Raw genomic sequence first — 21,737 nt, forward strand, 5'->3', positions numbered from 1 at the left:
ACTGATTTGGAAATTATTGTAGTTGTATATGACCTAGTTAACGAATAATAACTTACTGCGCGTACATAGTGTTGTTAAGTAAAATTGCAACAGTATTCGTTACATGGGACCTTTCCAGATTCTAGTAAAATAATACAAATTAGTGCAGCCTTTCTGAAACTAAGACCGTATTTGAGTTTATAAATCCAACGAAGAAAGGATCTCAAGCTGTACTGGAGCGTTCTTATATAACGAGTTCTGACAGCTGCCATCTAACAACTTTGTGTCGAATTCACCTGAAACACCACAAAAAGGGTAAAGTATCGTTATATAAATAACTACACCGGCAACACAGATGTTCAAAAACTTTCACTAATTAGTAATTACATTCAGGAGATTTATCGATTTGCCTTGTGTTATTCCCCACTCATGGGTGAACCATAACTTTGGTTTTATTTCAGATACTTCACTGCACATTCAAATGGCCGTAGTAACACTCTCATAGAATTTAAACTTTCGCTTAAGTTTTCTTCAGATTTCATTTTTATTTCGTTTCATTATCCTTCAGTTAATGTAAATCAACCGTTCACAAATTTAGCTAACTCTTACATCTTCGGAATATGAGATACCTATTTTCGTCCATCCATTTAACAAATGGGTCGTCCAGTACCTTTAAATTCTACGGCTTCGTGCGCTGTGTTTTTTTAACGTCACCAGTTTCCACTTTTGAAGTAACAGATCAGAGTCCTCCCGATAGGTTCGTCTACTCCCATGTAATGTTAGCAAACAGGGGGGATTGGTGAAGTTTTATTCCTACCGGACCTGAATATCATGTAGCCCACACATGTTTCTAGTGGGGTTTATTAAATGTAAGTTGTATCGAATGAAGAATAAGCTAAAATGCATCAGCTTATTTGTTGTGGTGGCAATATATTTAGAAAATACGTTAAAATGGTACATACTAGCAATCTACTGAACGAAATCACAAGAATAAACAAATTCAGGAGGTGTGTACCAACTTTTTCGAAACTATTTGGAAGAGAGTTATTGAAATGTGCAAGTGACAGTGCTCTTCAAGGTAGAATAAAAGTGTGTGGAGTTGGAGACGATGTATGCTTGTATTTAGCAGTACACGCTTTTGCTAACACATTATTCTGGAAAAAAAGGTATTCCGGTCTGGCAGACGTTAAGCACAATTTCACCAAGAACATTCTGAAAGTTGTTTAGAAAACTGTGACGAATACAATTCACATTACTATTCCATTATCGTACTGCATAACACCGAGACATCTTAAAAAGAAAAATTATTTGTTTCACCGTATTTTGCTTCCATATCTGAAAACTATCAAGTGCAGTACCGAACTACCTATTAATTTTATTTTATGTCACCTTATCCTAGTCTTTTGTGCTGTAGGCCATGAGTTGTTACCTGCCATTTCCATTTTTTATGTATTCTTTCCACTGTTAGCAGCTACTATGAACTACATTGTGCTTTATCATAGAGACTAGAAAATACTCCTTCTTTTACTACTGATTTTCCATGTGTGTACCAAACTTTTTCGCCTAAAGGTACTAGGCATTTCAGAAGTCTATAATATACAACATATTTCTAATCAGTTTTTATTTATGCATAATGTAAACTGCAACTGATAAATATGGTCCAAATATTAACAATGTTATCATGAAATCATTACTGGGTTTAAGTCACACATCCTGATTTCGTCATATTTACTATGCAACAAACATTCTCTTTATCACTTTTGCTTCTTTTGTGACTGCGTTATTATTTCACACAAAAGTCCTTAGAAACATGTAAAGTAAGTAACTTATCATTGTTATCTAACGAAGTACGTTAAAATTCCCCAAATATTATCAAACTATATCATTATTTTTGAGACAGCATTACTGTGTCATTTTCTTCCGGTTCAAGTTGACTGTACAGCCATGAACATTGCGTAATACTTTAGACTGTGACAAAATCCTAGCGTCAAGGTGATCCAGACTTATGTGCTGCGCATCTGGCTCATGTCGTACCCCCATAAATCTCCCAAACGACTCTTCTTTAGTTTTGGTGAAATAAATAAAAAATGAAATAAAAACGTGCCTTCTGCAACAGCATTTTCCTCTGCAACATTAGCCCCGAAAGTAAATTTTAACGTCATAACAAATCATAGTGCATAAGGGCCAAAGTATAAATAGCAGCGGTGATGAACTCTCTCTGAATCTTCAGTCGACCTTAAGGCACCATTAATTTCTTTGTTTACTCGTTTGAGGTTACATCCACATGCTAATCAATTGTTGTTTGCCAATGCAGTTCAGTGAATTGCAACATCAGTTTGATTACACTAAGCGTGCTTTGATTTATGTGTCCCATGCAAAGACACTCGCCATGCTTCTGTTATAAGCAGCATCTGAGTTTGTTTACATACCTACTACTTCATAAACAGATACACAGATAAGCCAGAATGTTATGGCCACCGATCTACTGTCGATATAAATCCGTTCGGGCGATAGCAGCGATACATGGCGAGGAATGACTGCTAGTCAGTCAAACGCACGATGCATGTTGTATATCCCAAGGGCAAGAGCGTGATGGAATGGAGTGTGTTGAGCGGTTCGATGAACACAGTCCCGATTTCCAGTTGATGTGTTGGCTCGCCCGTCTCGACACATCTAAACCCGATCCAAGACATCTGGGCATGTGGCGTCAGAGCTCATGGCACACCTCTCCGGAATTTACGGATTTAGGTGACTTGTGTGTGCAGATGTGATGCCAGATCCGTCCACTGACCTACCAAGGCTTCACTGTATTCCTGCCACATGTCCACGTTGATAACCGTGCCACAGGTGGACATACCGGCTGTTAGGTAGATGGTCGTAATGTTGTAGCTGATCAGTGTAGTTCCTATGTTAAAATATAGACAGTCGTTAATGAGTGAGAATGTATGCTGAGGGCTTCAAATGTTGATTACCTTTTAGTTCCTGCGTGTGTAGGGCCATATTACTTGTGACTCACTGTGTTGAATAGTAGATGTCGGGATTATGGAGACTACTTTGTTGTCCTTAGGAGCAGTGATTTTGCAGTCACTCTAGCCTTTTGAGTGTTATCATTAATGTCATTGATTTTCCTACTCTTTTTAGAATTATACTTAGTGTCAATGATATTTCTGTTAAACGTAGTTGGCAAATGTTAATGTTGCACAAAACAGTTTCTTCCATTTCCATCGACGGAGAGGTAATGACAGATGCAGCTCGCATCGGGGACAGACTCGAACGAGTTTTATTCCGGAGAACCTTCCATTTGTTTCCATTAATCTACTAAGAGGAACCACCGAAATGTAGATCTTGTTGGTCGGAAGAGAATATGAACCACAGTCAACCACAATGCGAGCCGTCTACATTACCACAACGCCGCCTGTTGCAAATAAAACAAATAACGAGACTTGTTATATCATCAATCCAAAGGTTTATTCGATTGGTAACTGTGGTTTCAGGTGGTATTGGCCGCGGTACCGCGGTCGCACATTTTAGCAGCCAGACGGTCTTCTCCAGACGTCGCGTTGGTGGCCACGCGTCAACACATTCAGCATCTGGCATGGCGGCTCTCAAGAGCTGCGCGGTGTGATGTACAGACCTCCTAGGTGGGCGCGGAGGACACCGGAGTGATCTGCCGACAAATATAAATTACAAAATTATAAACGTCGCCCTATTATGGTGAGTTGATATAACATCTGCAAAGGAAAGTGCTAAATTATCGTAGGACCACATGTTAATAAATGGTCATTTTCTGTATCCATAGAAGGGATGTTTCTATCGCGCCAACTCATGAACCCTAGAATACTAATTATCGCAAATATGAAAATTACCGACAGTGAATGTTTGCCTATTTACGCCTCCCGGAGTGTTATCTATTGTGGTGAAATGATCTACTAAATTATTGCATCATGATGGTAGATAGTTGTTACAAGGATCAGAATATTTGTGAGTTAGTCGATATCTCACGCAGACACATGTATTATCCTCACCTGAACTATATTCATTAAGGAACGGAGAGAATTGTGACTGTTGCTAAATCCATCCATACCAAAATAGTAGAGTTTCTTAAAACAGGTTGTGTGAATGTTCAGTTCAAATTCGGAGAGCTTTAAGGATAAATACGGGACAGAAAAATAAACGATCATGCAGCATAAGAAATGGGATTAAAATACCAAGTATAATCGTGGGAGGCTGAAGCTGAAACTGCGCTGAGAAATTGATAACTGTTATGAGCGGGAGGGGACATAGGAGAACGTTTCCTGAAAAGCTCTCCCTCATCTGAAAGTGTATTCAACGGTATTGTATGTACCATTGATTCTTGAGTTTAAGTATATCCTACCAATACTAGAGCTAAAAGATACGTATGCCGCGAAAGGATTTGTATCTGATCAGAGTTCACAATTGGTATAAAAGAAGAGGAGACTATGGGTACCGAGAAAGTTTATGGGTCGACCAAAAAATTTTGTAGCCATGGTGATACATCTAAACTGACACCATTTCAGTTATATTAAAAATCGTAAAACTCTATACTCGAATAATATCTTGAAGATTCCCCTTCTGAAGGGAGCTACCATGTGATCATGAAACGAGAAATACACTTAGAAACCAAAATCTGTTGTCCTTTACACAGACCGAAGTACCACTCACCGTAACAGCACCGCCTTAATCCTCCTCCTGCAGCCGTCTCTGCAGCAACTCCACGAAAAAGGCGTCCAGTGTAAACTGACGCTCCTGTTGGAAAAGATCTTATTACTTTCATGTTATCTAACATGTGAAGTGATTCACAATTTGTGCTAGTTCCTGTCATATAAAAGTGTAACGAATTGTAACATATACCACAAATTAGCACGGTTCAGGTATCGAAATTAAGAATATAGTAATTCAATTTAGTATCCAACTAACACAACTCATTTCACATCTCAGATACTATTAATACTAACAAGTAACTAATATCCCATTATCTTTAACATTTTCTGTGTACGACTGGTTAATGATGTGCTTCTGAGGTTATGCCGTGTTGTTGTTCCTGCTTTACGGTCAACATGTCAACAAGTGACCGAGCCATTTTCTTCAGATCGTGAGACGTTTCCTGACTGATATGAGTCAAGCAGAGAGTACATTACCGCAAAGTTCGCAGCACATGAAGTTGATGGCTGGGACGTCCGTTGAAGTATTGTGCACAAAATGAACACAACAATTCGGCCTAACACCCGGAAGCAGACCAGTAACTAGTAACATCTTCAAGAGTAAGTTATCATGTAATGAGAAAACGAAAAATTCACTTTGAAACCAAATGCTACTATTCCTACTACTGTTGCAATTTACACTCACCGAAACAGAAGGGGCTTCTTTCTCTTCCTGCAGCCGCTTCTGCAGAATCTCCTCAAAAAAGGCGTCCAAAGTGAACTGACGCTCCTGCTGGAAAAGAACTTATTAGTGTGATTAGTCGTAGAACATGCTTGGTAATTCAGAGATAGCACTAGTTCTTTACATATACATGTGTTACAAATTCTTACATTTATCTCGAATTTTTGGCTTAGAGGCAGTGATAGTGAGTATTCCCTATCTGTAATATCAGCTAGAAATCTGTTCATCCGACATTCACTACCATTATCCTACTTATTATGAGTTGAACTGGAATGACACAGGCCTACAATGTAACTTCTTGAGCCATAGTCTTTTTATTACGAGCTCCTCCACGTTCTTTGTCTGCAAATAAAGTAAATGGGACTGTAACAAATTTTGCTAACAGTTCCTGTTCCTCTGTTCTCTGACTACACTGTACATTTCCTTTGGTCAGTCTCATATTAAACACGGTCAGCAGGTAACTGGTTGGGCAACCAGATGGTCTGCAATGTCGTCTTCAACCAGTCGATAGCGTTGGCAGCATATTTAGTGCGCCTCTGCCCCTAGAATATTTTTCACCATAATTCTTTTCAAATGGAGAGGGATGTTACCTTTCTCAAGCATCTCACATAGTTATTTGCTCAGTGTTAACAAAGACCACACCCAATTTACCGGAATGATAAATGGTTAGAATCAACTGTCCATGTCTGGGATCAGTGTTAAGTTTAATGGGCTTCAATACTATTGTCAGAATTGTTTAAACAGCATTCAGGTTCGATTATCAACATTAGCTTACCTAATGCGACAAGTCCGGATATATTGTGGTAATAACACGCAAGAGAGGATCTAGGGCCAGTGGGATCCAGGGGAAAGGGCCAGCATAATGCAACAAAGGAGCCCTGCAGGGAACACAGCGAGAGACACAGTGTGAGGCTACCCTGGAGGTCAGAGAATATACGACTCTGACATGCTAAAGGCTTTTTCTAAGGGCATCATACTCAAGTTTTAGAATGACGACTATTGTGAACTGTTGAGTGACTAGCACATCCCACTTCGCTCAAGTGATCAACAAATCTATCCATCCATCAGTGACATCATTGCGGCCGGTATTTTGTATCTGATCACGATCCAGAAGAGCAGTATGCTAACCACATGCTCCTCCATACAGTGACGTCTATCGTCTGACGATGACGAGGCGGTCGATCGGTACCTTTGGAACTTCAGAGGAATGATTGGATGGAGTTAGGTAGTTATGTGGTATTTCATATAATCGTCACAATCATCACTCGTGCAGAGATGCCTATCTAAGACGTGTTATTTACAATGACGTGTCACATGGGACGTTTATAGCAAAAAGATATTCATTTACAGTCTGACCACGTTATGTACAATCAGTTAGCTCTCACACTTTACTGCTTTGCGTGCTATGTCACTGCAATATAACGTGGCTCACCTTTACAGTACCCCGAACAGCGACCAAGTTGTTCTCCAGTCGCAGACCCTCGTCTTTCTCCCCTCCCAAACACCGGGAGAAAAACTTCTTCATGCGGCGGAACATTGCTGTAACGATAACAAACAGCACATTAGACATGACCACACCGTGTCTACGTGTAAGTTTTGCAGCAATGTCTCACAACTCGATCGCAAGAAACACCTGGAACCGTGACGACATGTCTGTAACCTTAGCTTTTGTAAAAAAAGCAGCTGCTTGTATAAAAACGACATGTACAGTCTATACAATTGATTGAGCTTATACATTTTTTACTAGTCGAGAATTAGTTACTGTAATTTAGTGTCAGTAATTCGTAGAGCATGATTCAAAACAATAACAGTTATTCGAAGTTTAGCAATCGCTTGTTCATTAAGTGGTACTTTTACTCTGAAGAGAATACATTTGTTTTGATAGCAACTAGTTGAAGGTTATCTATTAGTCTAAATTTAATTAGCAAGTCATTACAATCCACAATAGATTCAGATATACAGCTGCTTCGCCGGCCGGTGTGGCCGTGTGGTTCTAGGCGCTTCAGTCTGTGACCGCGTGACCGCTACGATCTCAGGTTCGAATCCTGCCTCGGACATGGATGTGTGTGATGTCCTTAGGTTACTTAGGTTTAAGTAGTTCTAAGGTCTAGGGCACTGATGACCACCGATGTTAAGTCCCATAGAGCTCAGAGCCATTTGAACCAATTTTTATACAGCTACTTCAGATATTACAACTTCAGATTTTGTCATCTATTACAGCATGATTTGCGGAATATCTTCCCCTGGGGCAGGAACAAGAATTTGTTTTTTATGTGTGTTGGTGGTGGGATGAAGTTACTAATTAATAAACTACGCTACAATCTGATGGCTATACCTTCCGCGGTATATGACGAGAATACGATTTTTATGGCTATACATATTACCGAGTCAGTATATTCTCTCAGGCCTGCACAGTCCCTTGTTTGTGTAAGTCATCTAGAACCCTACATCTAAATTACACTTCATTGCCATGTGAGCTAAACAGTAACATGTACGACGTGATAACTATATCTGTGGTTGAAATTTACCCATCGGTTTCTACATGAAGAAAACTTAAAAATAGCTTATAAACAGCTAATAGGTTTAACATTTGACAGTGCTCCAAGATATTAACTGTACTACCGTAACTGACAGGAAAAGATAATATTTTTGCTATAAATCCATGTCGACTCAGTATGACACTACACAGCCGGAACCTGTTTACGACTTTTCTTTTTCACCGACGGCAGAAGATAAAAGCATGAACCAACGATAGGACATACCGTATGTATGTGTAATCGAAAAGGAGACTGATGGGTGACACCATTCTATTTGTGAAACTAAGCTATAAATTTGAGAATACATCATTCCAGGAGTTGAACATTGGCAAAAACTCAGTGAGAATATCTCTCTCTACAAGTCAAGCATTTTCGGAACTTTCTGAAGTTGCATTACATATTAAAAAAATGTACTGGAATGTAAATCGAGGACTGTTTTCCTTTTCCAATTCAGTCCCATTACTAGTAACATTTTGCGAAGTCACATCACACTATTTCGTAATGCTACAGTATTCTGATACTACTCCACTACATACATAGTCATCTAAAAGCTTATTCGATGTTCTAATTGCAGATGTATACTGAAAATAAATACGTGACAAATCAATGGCTCTTGCCTCTTGGTGAGCATAGTCCATATACCTTGCTTCTGAAACAGAGCTTCGCATCATTCAAAGCTTCTAAAGCTCCCCAACAACTTGTTCTCGAAACACAAAATCCAACACTATAACGCGTGAACCAAAATTATAGCATCTTTTACTCTAGAACTCAAGAAACTAATTCGTTTCGATACTTCAACTACTCCAGAGAATACGGAAGTCATTATTATGCAATGGTCCACCACAGTTAAGCTGATTTTTGTTAGCAAACCCTGCGATCAACATTAGGCAGCAACTTCGATAACTGCAGAGAACAACGTTGTACTGGAACGTCGATATCAATGGTTAAACAAGAACTGCAATGAAAATTCTCAGTAATTTGAATCTATGTAAGCCGAAATAATCATGTTTTAGCACTGACAAATATGCAGCGGAGTCTTGAATGTTGAAAACGTCCGTACAGTTAATAAACTCCCAAGTGATCTAAAAGTTAACAATATTCACAGATTGTGCTTTAATTTCCTTAAGCAACAGGGAAGTAAGAATCTCATATTATGGTGCCAAGTCAACTCTGTATAACTCTACACAGTTGTAACCAGTTTCCAACGTGTTTTCTTCTTCGCAGACGGAAGATAAGTCTAGCAGTATAACCCTGCAACGATCATAGGCAATATGTAAGTGTAATCGACGAAACAGGAAGATCGGTTACACTGTTTTCATTGTCAAAGTAAAAATTAATGTAAATAGAGACCGCTCCGAGTCTACCACAACAACCACAGATAACTTTTACTAATAGTCCGATTATATTATTGGAGAAGGCGATAACAAGATAGACTATTACGGTCGAAAACAAAAATAAAAATATTTTGTAGCGGAGGCGTTGTGCAGCTTTAATGAATCTTAACAACTGTATTGTGCAATAGACAGCTACGACGGTACGTTTCATTAGGGACCATCGAATTTGGTCTAAAATTGGCCCATCATCGGTCCCGAAAACCGTCTCAGCTATGCTTTCGCGTATATTGCAATAGCAGTTATCAAACGCTGATAGCTCGACCATTGGTATTACCTGTATAGCCATTACATTGGTAAAAATGTCTATGAAGTTAAATGGACATAATGGACATGACAAGTTAATGTCAATGACGGAACACTGTACATCCGGAACTGCTATTCCTATTACGCAAGTTCATACCTGAGATCGTTTTTAGGCTTGATGACGGTCTGATCCTCGCCCGAAACATACATTCTCTCATAATATGTACCGTTATAGCTGTGATTGCATAATGCAGTTCTTTCGAAGAGCATATAAAATGAAAGTAACGTCACTGCTGCAGAAACTAACTGGACAGAAACAAAAAGTAAAAGTTTATAAAGCTAAGATCAATATAACGAAAAAATCGAATAATATCTTACACAAATTCCTCTAGAATAAACCCAACGGAAATATAACGAAAACACAAAATTAGATTCCCATAATTTGCTTAATCTACACAGATTAAACGAAGACAAGGATACCAATCACACATCCACAAAATAACAACATAATAGAAAAATAACATGCACAAATTCTTCCAGAATGAACCAAAAGAAAATATACGCTGCACCTATATAGCCCTAACAAAGACAGCAATACCACACACATCCCCATATAACGACATAATCGATAAATAACACACTGGAACTATTCCATAATAAACCAAAAAATTATAAACCCCCCCAAAAAACAAAAAAAAAAAAGAAAAGACGCACAAGAAAACTTCATATAACTACGACTTTATCGAAAAATAACACACACAAAATCCTCAAGAATAAACAGAACGAAAATATATTGAAAAATTTGGTATCACACTACAAACGAACGTAAACAGGTCAAAAAGTACCATAGAACAAAAAGAATCATACATCAAAAGCGCGAGACACTGGCAACAACAATAAGAACCCTACAAAACAATCGATTTCATATACGGTACCCCTCAGCGGCGTCACATTCGAAAAAAAGCAGCCAACTATTAATAAGTTAAAAAATTATGACTAACATTACTACTCGTTCCTCTCAGGACAACTTCTACAATGTACTTAGGTTCACGGCTAACAGCACCGTAGACAATTCTCCCGTATTACAAAAATAGCTAAAGAATTGCATTAATCAACATGATAAAAATTATCATTAATCACTTCCCTCACAAAAATTTATCTTCTGCTCTTAAGGTACTGCCTAACCTCACCATCGTATATCGTTCGAAATATAGAAATAAACAGTTAAATATATGTCAGGAAAAAAAGAAACAATAATCGCTAAAAGTTTCTCCATTGATAATATAACCTGTGGCCACAAGTTACCCCCTCCCCCCAATAAACAACACCATCATATATCACGACATATTTGGAATAACCAGCATATTTTACAAACTTTGTAAATTACAATAGTAACTAACACAAACACAGATAGCATTTAATAACAGACCGCTTACACGCTCTGCAACGTAAAGTCAAGACGTCAAGAGGACGTCATGGGTGAAACCACACGGATAGAATCTGAAAGAGCACTTGACAAAGTTGTCACTGTTGAACTAAGCGTTAATTTGAGAATACATGATGAAAGGACAAGAACTTAAAAAAATTAAGTGTAGAGGTCCAACTCTACAAGTAACCACCTGACGTTAGAAACCCCATAAAAAATTAAAACGAAATGCTATTTCACGTTATTACTGTTAAGAACTTCATTTTCCGTAATCACACCACACTCCTCCACATGCTTCAATTTTCCAGTACTTCTCCACTAATACACATTCATTTATTAGCTTTTAAGATATTCTTACTCGAGATGACTGTGTATAGTCAATAAATATACAAAGGTAAATCAATAGCTCATACCTACTGCGGGTACGATGCAGCTGGCCTCTGAAGCCGGCGTTCGCTTCGCTGGGAGCTTCTAAAGCTCCTCAAGAACTTTAAAATGTTTCGCTAGATGTGCTCGAAACACAAAATACAACACTGCAATACTTAATTCACAACAGAAGCTTCGTACACTCAATAACTTGCAGAACGAATTCGTATGAATACTTCGAGTACTCTAGAGAATACGGAAGTAATTGCTAGGCAACGGTCCACGATGGTTCAAGTGACATGGCATTGATGTTATCATACACTGTGATGAACATTAAGTAGCAACCCCGGTAACTACAGAGCACATCACTATATAGAGACGTCGATATCCATGGTTATATAAGAACAGCACTTAAATTTTAACAATTTAAATCTATGTAAGACGAAACAGCCATGTTTTGCGATCGAAAGATATCCAGACGTATGTAAATAATGAAACCGCCCGAATAGCCTATAGATTCCCATTGGAATTCTTATTTAGCAGTTCGAGGTGCGTGAGAAGAGTAATGAGACGGACAATACTCTGAGGGATCTGGCCGCGCTGTGTTGTTCTACTGCTGTAAAGAACGGTTTGCAATCTCTTCTAGTTGCTGAGTACGCCGTCACATGGTTTTTGAAAGCGCCATCGGGGAAGTTGTGTTTTTGTTGCGTGTTGTAAAAGTGGAAAAGTGTAATTTAGAGCAATGTAATGCCATCAAGTGTTAAACTTGGGGCACCAACGAGAGTGATCGTTTCAGAATTGAAACAAGCCTATGGGGAACATTCCTTATCAGTAGTCCAAGTTTCTGTGTGGCACAAATCATTTCTGGAAGGCCGAGAACACGTTCAAGATGGACCTCGTTCAGGGTAGACCTTCAGCTTATAAAATCGACGAAAACGTCGAACGTATGCGTTCTCTTGGGACATCAGACCGGTGTGTAATCATAAAGGTGATGGATGACATGGTTAAACATTTTCAGCATGCATGAAATTTGCATCGGAGTTTTGCATGTGCGAAAGATTTATGCCAAACGGTGCCAAAAAACCTCACAACTGAGCAGGAGGAGAATGGAAGAAACGTGTGCGTTGTCCTCTTGAGACGACTGCCCATGGTCACGAATGGTTCAGTTGTATAATCACAGATTATGAATCCTGAATTTCAAAGTACGACCCTGAGACCAAGAGACAAAGTGAGGAGTGGAACACTGTGGAATCTCCTCGACTGAAATGAGCTCGAATCATCAAGTCAAAGGCCGAAGCAAAACTGATTTGCTGTTTTGACAGATTTGCTTTTCTCCATATAGATTTGTTCACCCAGGACAAACCGTCAAACAGCTGTGTTACAACGATGTCCTGGAAAAGCTCAGGAAAGAGGTGAATCGCCGGCCTGAGTGGCCGTGCGGTTCTAGGCGCTACAGTCTGGAGCCGGGCGACTGCTACGGTCGCAGGTCCGAATCCTGCCTCGGCCATGGATGTGTGTGACGTCCTTAGGTTAGTCAGGTTTAATTAGTTCTAAGTTCTAGGCGACTGATGACCTCAGAAGTTAAGTCGCATAGTGCTCAGAGCCATTTTTGAAAGAGGTGAATAGAGTGAGATCAAACATTGCAGATTGGACGGCGCATCATGATAACGCCCCATGCCACATGGCCACTTCCATCACGGATTTTTTGACTTCAAAAGGCATTCCTGTTGTTCCACAGACCCCCCCACCTATTCACAGAAACGTGGTAACTGTGACTTGTTTGTTTTTCCAATTTTGGAAAATGTCTGAAAAGGATTTCATTTTGGGACTCTGGAGAATATTTAAGAGCATATGTCCGACGTGGGGAAATGCCCTACCAGTTGAAGGCTTTCTACGCTTCTACCGATACCGAGGAACAACGACTTCGCCGGCCTATAGCTGCCGATGGGAACTAATTTGCAGGAGACATTATTGTCGTTTGAAAGAAATAAAACCTTGGTATATTAGAAATCAGTCTCACTGCTTTTCTCACACGCCTCCTACTCCAAGATATTGATTCACATATCTTGCGTAACAGAAGAGAAAAACTCTTTTGTTAAGCTGCCAGCTTCCCTCGATACGATGCAATGCACTTGCCAGGAGTTCCAAAATAAATTTTTCTTCACACACGGAAAAAAATTCCAGCAACACTAATCTCCAGCATCGCAGGGAGTACGTGTGCGTAATTCACAAGAGGGAAAGATTGCTTACACCGTCATCATTGTGGAACTAAGCAATTAGTTTGAAAATACATGATGCATGGGCATGAACTTCGCCAAAAACAAAGTACAGATATCTGCCTCTACAAGTAAATGTCGAACCTTTGAAACTGCATAAAACAGTAAAACAATGTTCTATTTCACACTGCATACCGTTAATAACGGCATGTTCTGAGGTGATACCACACTCCAGCACCCGCATCAATTTTCCAGTAATTCTCCGCTATATACTCAGCCATTTACAAGTTTATACGATATTCTAACCGCAAATGATTCTGTATGACAAATAAATAGGTGGCAGTTAAATCAACGGCTCATACCTCTTCCAGCACAACGCAGCTCGCCTCTGAAGCTGGGCATTCGCTTTGCTGAAAGCTTCTAAAGCTCCTCAAGAACTTTAAAATGTTTCGCTAGATGTGCTCGAAATACAAAATGCAAGACTGCAATACTTAATTCACAATTGATGCTCCTTACACTCAATAACTCGCAGAACGAATTCGTATGGATACTTCGAGTGCTCCAAAGAATACGGAAGTAATTGCTACGCAACGGTCCACAACGGTTTACGTGAGATGGCATTGTTGTTTACATACCCGAGATCCTCCCCTGGTAGCTGAGTGGTCAGCGCGACGAAAGTCATACCTAAAGACCCGAGTTCGATTCACGGCTGTGTCGGGAGATTTTTCCCCGCTCAGGGACTGGGTGTTGTGTTGCCCTTATCATCGTCATTTCATCCCCATGGACACGCAAGTCTCCGAAGTGGCGTCAACCCAAATGACTTGCACCAGTCGAATGGGAGGCCTTAGCCACACGGCGTTTCCATTTTATCAGTAAACCGAAATCCCAGTAAAGCAATATCGTTTAACAACGTGGATATAAATGTTAGACAACCACTGAAACAAAATGCTATATAAGTCAATTGTACATTTCAACTTTTCATAAAATAGCATGGAAGCATAACGACGTCGAATGCTGATGCCCTCGATCCCGCTTTTAGTCACGTATTGAAATGTTATGTCACGCATAAAAATTGATTCCTTCAGCGCATGTGACTTCCACCACATTCGACGTCCGTTTGTGTGATTCCACTAATTGTTTCCTAGTGTAGTGATTTTCTATATTGAAACCTGGTTGTCAAGGGAAGGCCGTAATCATTTACTATTGGTTGCCTTTAACAGTTACACACATTTATTATTAAAGAAGTAGTTCCAGACTCAACAATAAATTAAAAAATAACACGCTTCATTAATGAAGGAATAAACGACAGTGTAAATAATAGTGTTTTCAGTGCGTTACAATTTAGCAAATCACCATAAAATCCTGATACTGATAACGTTTAAAAAGGAAAAAATGACCACAATCATGACTGAAGGCCTTACACGCCAGGAACGACCATTATATACAAAATTTAGAAACCTACTGTAAAATAGCAAATAAAAGCAAAGGTTAATTAAACGAAACAAGCAATTGACCACGAAACAGGTGAAATAATATGATGGTAAACTTGTAACACAATCCTTACATTGCTAGATTTATTCCAGAGGCGGCCAGAATTATTAACTAGACATACGTAACGTTTTAATGTTGGCATTACAAGGTGTGGTAATAAATAACACAGTAATAAAACAAGGACCAGTGACAGAAGATACTCCAGGAAATGACCTCTGAGAAGGTCTGGCAACAAACATTTTCGCGTGCGATGGAACAACACACCAAAGCCGGAACCGTCGGAGTGCACTACGCCCGCAGAATACTGTGCTCAGAGCGCCCAGAATGAGAAAGGGAACACTGCCACCAGAGTGGAAGAATCACAAACGGCCTACAATCAAGAAAGCTGTCAAAACTACACACCTTACCGGACAGCAGCGGCAGGACGAGGAAACGTACACTGTTGTTACATACACTAACCCCCAGGGCAGGTAACTGGGGCGTTAGCGGCCACCAGGCAGGAAAAATACCGCTGGTTGAACTTAATTTGCAATAAACTGAACGCAGTAAATAGTAATAAGAAGTCGAGGAAAGCTAATCAGATCCGCCTTCCCCAAGCACTCTACTCGTTGCCCCAATGATAGGGCAATAAATTACTACATATCGATAACCGCCGCTGCTGCCACTAGCGGACCGGAAACGCTTGTGAAACGAGTGGCGCCAGTCAAGACGAGAAGAAGACAAACAACCGCCACCATGTCAACTAAAGGATACGGTCTGGCCAGCAACGGAGGGTGGACACCTACAAACAGCACCAACGCGAGCAGCAGCACGGCTCATATACCCTTCGATTAATCTCCTCATCGCGACAATGGAAGACTTGCCAATGCGACACATCACATGTCTCATACATATTTTTATTGGCCTCGTCCATGTTTTTTACTTCTTTGTTAATGCAATCAAATTATAAATTGAACGAGTGTCCTTTTTACACAGGGTGGTCCATTGATAGTGACTGGGCCAAATATCTCAAAAAATAAGCATCAAACGAAAAAAACTACAAAGAACGAAACTCGTTTAGCTTGAAGGGGGAAACCAGAGGGCGCTACGGTTGGCCCGCTAGATGGAGCTGCCATAGGTCAAACGGATATCAACTGCGTTTTTTAAATAGGAACCCCCATTTTTATTACATATTCGTGAAGTACGTAAAGAAGTATGAATGTTTTAGTTGGACTACTTTTTTCGCTTTGTGATAGATGGCACTGTAATAGTCACAAACGAATAAGTACGTAGTATCACGTAAAATTCCGCCAGTGCGGACGGTATTTGCTTCGTGATACATTACCCGTGTTAAAATGGACCGTTTACCAACTGTGGAAAACGTCGATATAGCGTCGATGTATGGCTATTGTGTTCAAAATGTCCAATGAGCGTGTGCTACGTATGCTGCTCGGTATCCTGGACGACATCATCCAAGTGTGCGGACCTTTCGCCGGATAGTTGCGTTATTTAAGGTAACACGAAGTGTTCAGCCACATGTGTAACGTCAACTACGACCTGCAAAAAATTATGAAGCCCAAGTAGATGTTTTAGCTGCTGTCGCCGCTAAACCGCACATCAGCAGCAGACAAATTTCGCGAGAATCGTGACTCTTAGAAACGTCGGTGTTGAGAATGCTACATCAACATTGATTGCACCCGTACCATATTTCTATGCACCAGGAATTGCATTGCACAAGAGATGTTACGGGACAATGACAGATTTTTTGCACTCGTTCTATTTAGCGACGAAGCGTCATTCACCAACAGCGGTAACGTAAACTGGCATTATATGCACTATTGCGCCATCTCTCACAAAGCGAAAACAGTGGTCCAACAAAAAAATTCATATTTCATTACGTACTGTACGAATATGTAATAAAACTGGTGGTTCCTATTTTAAAAAACGCAGTTGATATCCGCTTGACCTATGGCAGCGCCATTTAGCAGGCCAACCATAGGGCCACCTGGTTTTCCCCCTTCAAGCTAGACAAGTTTCGTTCTCTGTAGTTTTTTTGTTTGACGCTTACTTTTTGAGATATTTGGCCAGGTCACGATCAGTGGACCACCATGTATATTTTAATTGAAGTTCTCCCAAAAAGAATCATTTTAAAAGGCGAACTTCAAAATAAGCTGGGTTGGGTTTGAGAACAGAGGCCCAACATGCTGCCTTGAATGGTACTCTTCCGTTCTGGAACTTTTCCTTGAATTCCCAGGCGGAAGGATACTAGCCGCAAGACAAGATGCTGCATAGATTCTCCGTAAGGTCACCAATGCGATGTCGAGGCAGGTGTGGAGGCAGTGGAGGGAGGAAGTCTCCTTGTCACCGAGTCCTGCCCCCCCTGCGGGTCCGAGGGTTAGAATAGGCCCGAGGTATTCCTGCCTGTCGTAAGAGGCGACTAAAAGGAGTCCATCCCCCTCAAGGGGGTAGTTAGCACCTGCGTCCGGAGACGGACGGTTCCACGACCTCTATTTGCGGTCATTTTGCTTTTCCACTTCTCGTTTCTTCCTTCCTTTGGTTGGTTCCTTTCTTTGCTCTTCTCCATCTCACTGTCTTCCTTACTCTTTCCCTTGCCTTCTTCTGCTTGCCTTCTTCTTCTTGCCTTCTTCTGCTTGCCTTCTTCTGCTTGCCCTCTTCTCCTTGCCTTCTTCTCCTTGTCTTCTTCTCCTTGCCTTCTTCTCCTTGCCTTCTTCTCCTTGCCTTCTTCTGCTTGCCTTCTTCTCCTTGCCTTCTTCTCATTGCCTTCTTCTCATTGCCTTCTTCTCCTTGCCTTGTTCTCCTTGCCTTCTTCTCCTTGCCTTCTTCTCCTTGCCTTCTCTGGTCTCCGCCTCTTCGTTTGAGACATTCTGTCCTCTCTCTCTTCCTTCTCCTCTTCTGCCTTCCTCCCTGTGCGTGCCTGAAGGCCGACCCACGCGTTCGCGCGCGTAGCCGGTGACGGGGTAACGCGTAATTCCCCGCCTTGGGTAGACAAGTAAGGCACGAACGTACCCCCTGGTAAAGGCCAGGCCCGTGGAGGGGTGACTGCCTGAGCTGATACCTTCTGACCATGCCGATTGGTCCCTCTGTCTGTTTCTCGGGAGGTGTGACCTGAGGTGTAAACATTCACCTAAAGCGGGAGTGCCCTCTGAAAGGGTCCACATAAGGAAGGAGCGCGCCATCGGAGACGCTGGCAATCATGGGGGATTTCTCCGCGATGGATTTTTCTTCTTCTCTCTCGACTTCTGCCCACAAACGGAAACATGACCAGCCACCAGTGACAAAAGTACTACCGCCTGCCCCACAGTTCCTCGTCGTTTCTCGATCTGAGGACGAAAAGGATTTCTCCTCTGTCAACCCTTTCGTCATCCAGAAGGGCGTAGATGCCATAGCCGGATCTGTCAAGTCGTGTACGAGGTTGCGTAATGGTACCTTGTTACTAGAAACTGAGAGCGCCTTTCAGGCACAGAAACTGCTTCGAGCCACACTCCTGTACACGTTCCCTGTCCGGATGGAGGCTCACCGAACTTTGAATTCGTCTCGTGGTGTGGTCTATACTAGATCCCTCGACGCATTGACTGACGAGGAGATTCAGTCTTTCCTCGCTGAGCAGGGCATGACGGCTGTCCATAGGGTCATGAAAAAGGTCAACAATGACCTTGTACCGACCCGGACACTTTTCTTGACCTTTGATAGTGTTCAGCTGCCATCGCGCATCAAAGTGGGCTATGAGGTTATTTCTGTTCGCCCCTATGTCCCGACACCTACGCGCTGCTACCAGTGTCAGCGTTTTAATCACACTCGCCAGTCTTGTTCCAATGCGGCTAAATGTGTCACTTGTGGCAGGGATGCCCATGAGGGTGACTGTCCACCTCCGTCTCCTCGTTGTGTGAACTGTCAGGGTGACCATGCAGCGTCCTCCCGTGACTGCCCCATCTATAAGGAAGAACGCTGTATCCAAGAAATTCGGGTCAAAGAGAAAGTGTCCACCTCGGCTGCTCGCAAGCTGTTTGCTAGTAGGAAGCCCACGCTGCTCCCAGCAGGGAAATACAGTACTGTCCTCGCCTCTCCTCGGACTACCAGGGAGGTGGCAACCCAGACATGCGATCTGACCTTCAGCACCACGGTCGTCCGTTCGGCCAGTGCTAAGATCGCGCGGTCGACGTCCCCTCCTCCTCCCATCACCCCACAGACAAAAGCCCCTTCATCAGCTACTGCTAAGACGAATACCCAGAAGTCAGATGCACGGGCCTTCAAGAAGGAACCATCCCGTGCAGACTTCCTACGTACCTCGACCTCCCAGCCATCGACCAGTACTTCCACCAAACGACCTTCCAAGAAGGCTCATAGGAAGCACAGTTCTCCTTCTCCGCCACGGCGCATTTCTCCTCCTGTGCCACCCAGCGGTTGCCGCCCCAGGCCGTCATCCGTTTCGCCTGGCCACACCGCTGGTAGCCGAACATCTGGCCGTTCACCGGCAGAGGAAGCTCCCCCTCCCGGCCATCTTACCAAGATTGCCGATGAACCTATAGAACCAATGGACGATGACTGTCCGCCTACTGATAGTGGCGGCAGTGCTCGCTCGAAGCCAGGAACTTAGCGGCCTTGGAGGTGAACCTCTTCTTTCATCTTCCTTTTCTTCTTACGATGGCACTTATTCACTGGAATATTCGCAGCATTCGCTCCAACCGAGAGGACTTGAAGTTGCTGCTCCGCTTGCACCGTCCGCTCGTCGTAGCCCTCCAGGAAACGAAGCTACGCCCATGCGATCAAATTGCCTTGGCACACTACACCTCTGTGCGTTTGGACCTACCCCCTGTGGTAGGTATTCCGGCTCATGGAGGGGTTATGTTGCTGGTCCGGGATGATATTTACTACGATCCCATCACATTGCACACCGGCCTGCAGGCAGTTGCCATCCGAATTACTCTCCCCACTTTTCCATTTTACATTTGTACTGTTTACACTCCATTGTCATCTGCCATTACCAGGGCAGACACGATGCAGCTTATTGCTCAGCTACCTGCACCATTTTTGTTAACTGGAGACTTCAATGCCCACCATCCCCTTTGGGGCTCTCCAGCATCCTGCCCGAGGGGCTCCCTGTTAGCAGACCTCTTGAACCAGCTCAATCTTGTCTGCCTCAATACTGGCGCCCCTACTTTTCTTTCGGAGACATCTCACACCTATTCCCATTTAGACCTCTCTATATGTACTACTCAACTTGCACGCCGGTTTGAGTGGTATGCACTTTCTGATACATATTCGAGCGACCACTTCCTGTGTGCCCCCAGGGGCTCAGCATTCGTTTGCTGGGTACGGGCTTGGCGACCCCGGGGTTCCTGAGCTGGGGACTGGTAAGCGCCGCCAGTCCCCTGTCACCGTAACCTCTAAGCACACTTCAACGACCACCGTGCGGCGCGGCGGTGGAATGTTGTGTGTCTCAGGGAATGGGGATCTTGGCTTGACCGCCCGGGTCGCGAGGATGGAATACACCTCTATAAAAAACCCCTCAATCTCAAGGTGTGCTGCGCGCCGATGAGATGCATGGCTGTTGAGGTGGAACAGTCGTTAGCGGGCGACCTCTGGGGAGTCTGCCGCACCTCAGTTGTATAAGGCTTACCTAGGCATGCGGGGCTCTGTCTAGGTGGACTCCTAGTTCCCTAGCTGCTCGTGGGACCGAGATGGAACCCTCGAACTTTTCTTCTTCTCCCCCCAGCGGAAAGGGTGGGCCACTGGTAGGTTCTAACACCCAATCTCACAAGAGGGCTCGTGTAGCCAGTCCTCCTGATTCAGGTAGTAGTAGTAACAGAACGCATGCTGCTTCGCAGAATGTGTTTCTTATAATTAAAAGAAAAGATGGGAGTTTCGACAAAGTTTCGCCATTTTACATCCAGAAAGGCTTAGAAGGTATTGCTGGTACATTAAAATCTGTAAAGCGCTTGCGAAATGGCACCTTGTTGGTTGAAACATCTAGCTTCCAGCAAGTCCAGAACCTTCAGAAGGCACAATTTCTTGGGGAGTTTGCGATTGAGACTGAATTTCACAACACCTTGAACTACAGCAAGGGTGTTGTGACTTGCCGAGATCTCGTTGATATTCCCCTAGACGAACTGAAGGCTGAATGGTCCCGGGAAGGAATTGTCGACGTGCAACACGTTATGAAACGGGTGGATGGTGCTCTCCTGAAATCTGACTCGTTCATCCTTACGTTTAACAGCACCAAATTGCCCGAGTATGTGAAGGCAGGTTTCCTACGTCTCAGTGTACGGCCTTATTACCCCAACCCCATGCGGTGTTTTAAGTGCCAACGCTTTGGACACACTACTCTCGGCTGTAAAGGGGAAGCCACTTGCGGGAAGTGTGGTAAAGCCGCCCATGAGGGAGTTGGTTGCTCCTCTCCTCCCAAGTGTGTCAACTGCTCTGGGGATCACCCTGTGTGGAGTAGGGAATGTAGAGTTTTCCTTGAGGAACGGAAGATCCAGGAACTTAAAACCACCAAACGCATCCCGTACGGTGAGGCAAAGAAAATTTACAAGTCCCTGCAGCCGCCCACGTTCGCTGCTTCCTTTTCTTCCGTTCTGAAACAGCCAGTCTTGAAAACTGATGCCGCTACACAAACGGAGGTTGCTACTGTCAGCACTAGCACCTGCGTTTGTCAATGTACGTGTGCTGCTGCTGTTCCTGT

General features: G+C 42.7%; 1 protein-coding gene across 1 annotated transcript in view; it reads right to left on the reverse strand.

Moving 5' to 3' along the window:
- LOC126416837 (uncharacterized) overlaps positions 1-17,812 on the reverse strand; it is a 92,902-nt gene extending 75,090 nt beyond the window's left edge. The window contains exons 1-3 of the mRNA XM_050084719.1: positions 17,662-17,812; positions 6,815-6,921; positions 5,347-5,430 (exon numbers count right to left, since the gene is read on the reverse strand). Coding sequence (XP_049940676.1) covers positions 5,347-5,430; positions 6,815-6,921; positions 17,662-17,812 — 342 coding nt within the window. The remainder of the gene's footprint in view (positions 1-5,346; positions 5,431-6,814; positions 6,922-17,661) is intronic.
- Between the last annotated feature and the right edge of the window lie 3,925 nt (positions 17,813-21,737).

This window comes from Schistocerca serialis, chromosome 8 (genome assembly GCF_023864345.2).
Source record: "Schistocerca serialis cubense isolate TAMUIC-IGC-003099 chromosome 8, iqSchSeri2.2, whole genome shotgun sequence".
Classification (NCBI taxonomy): domain Eukaryota; kingdom Metazoa; phylum Arthropoda; class Insecta; order Orthoptera; family Acrididae; genus Schistocerca; species Schistocerca serialis.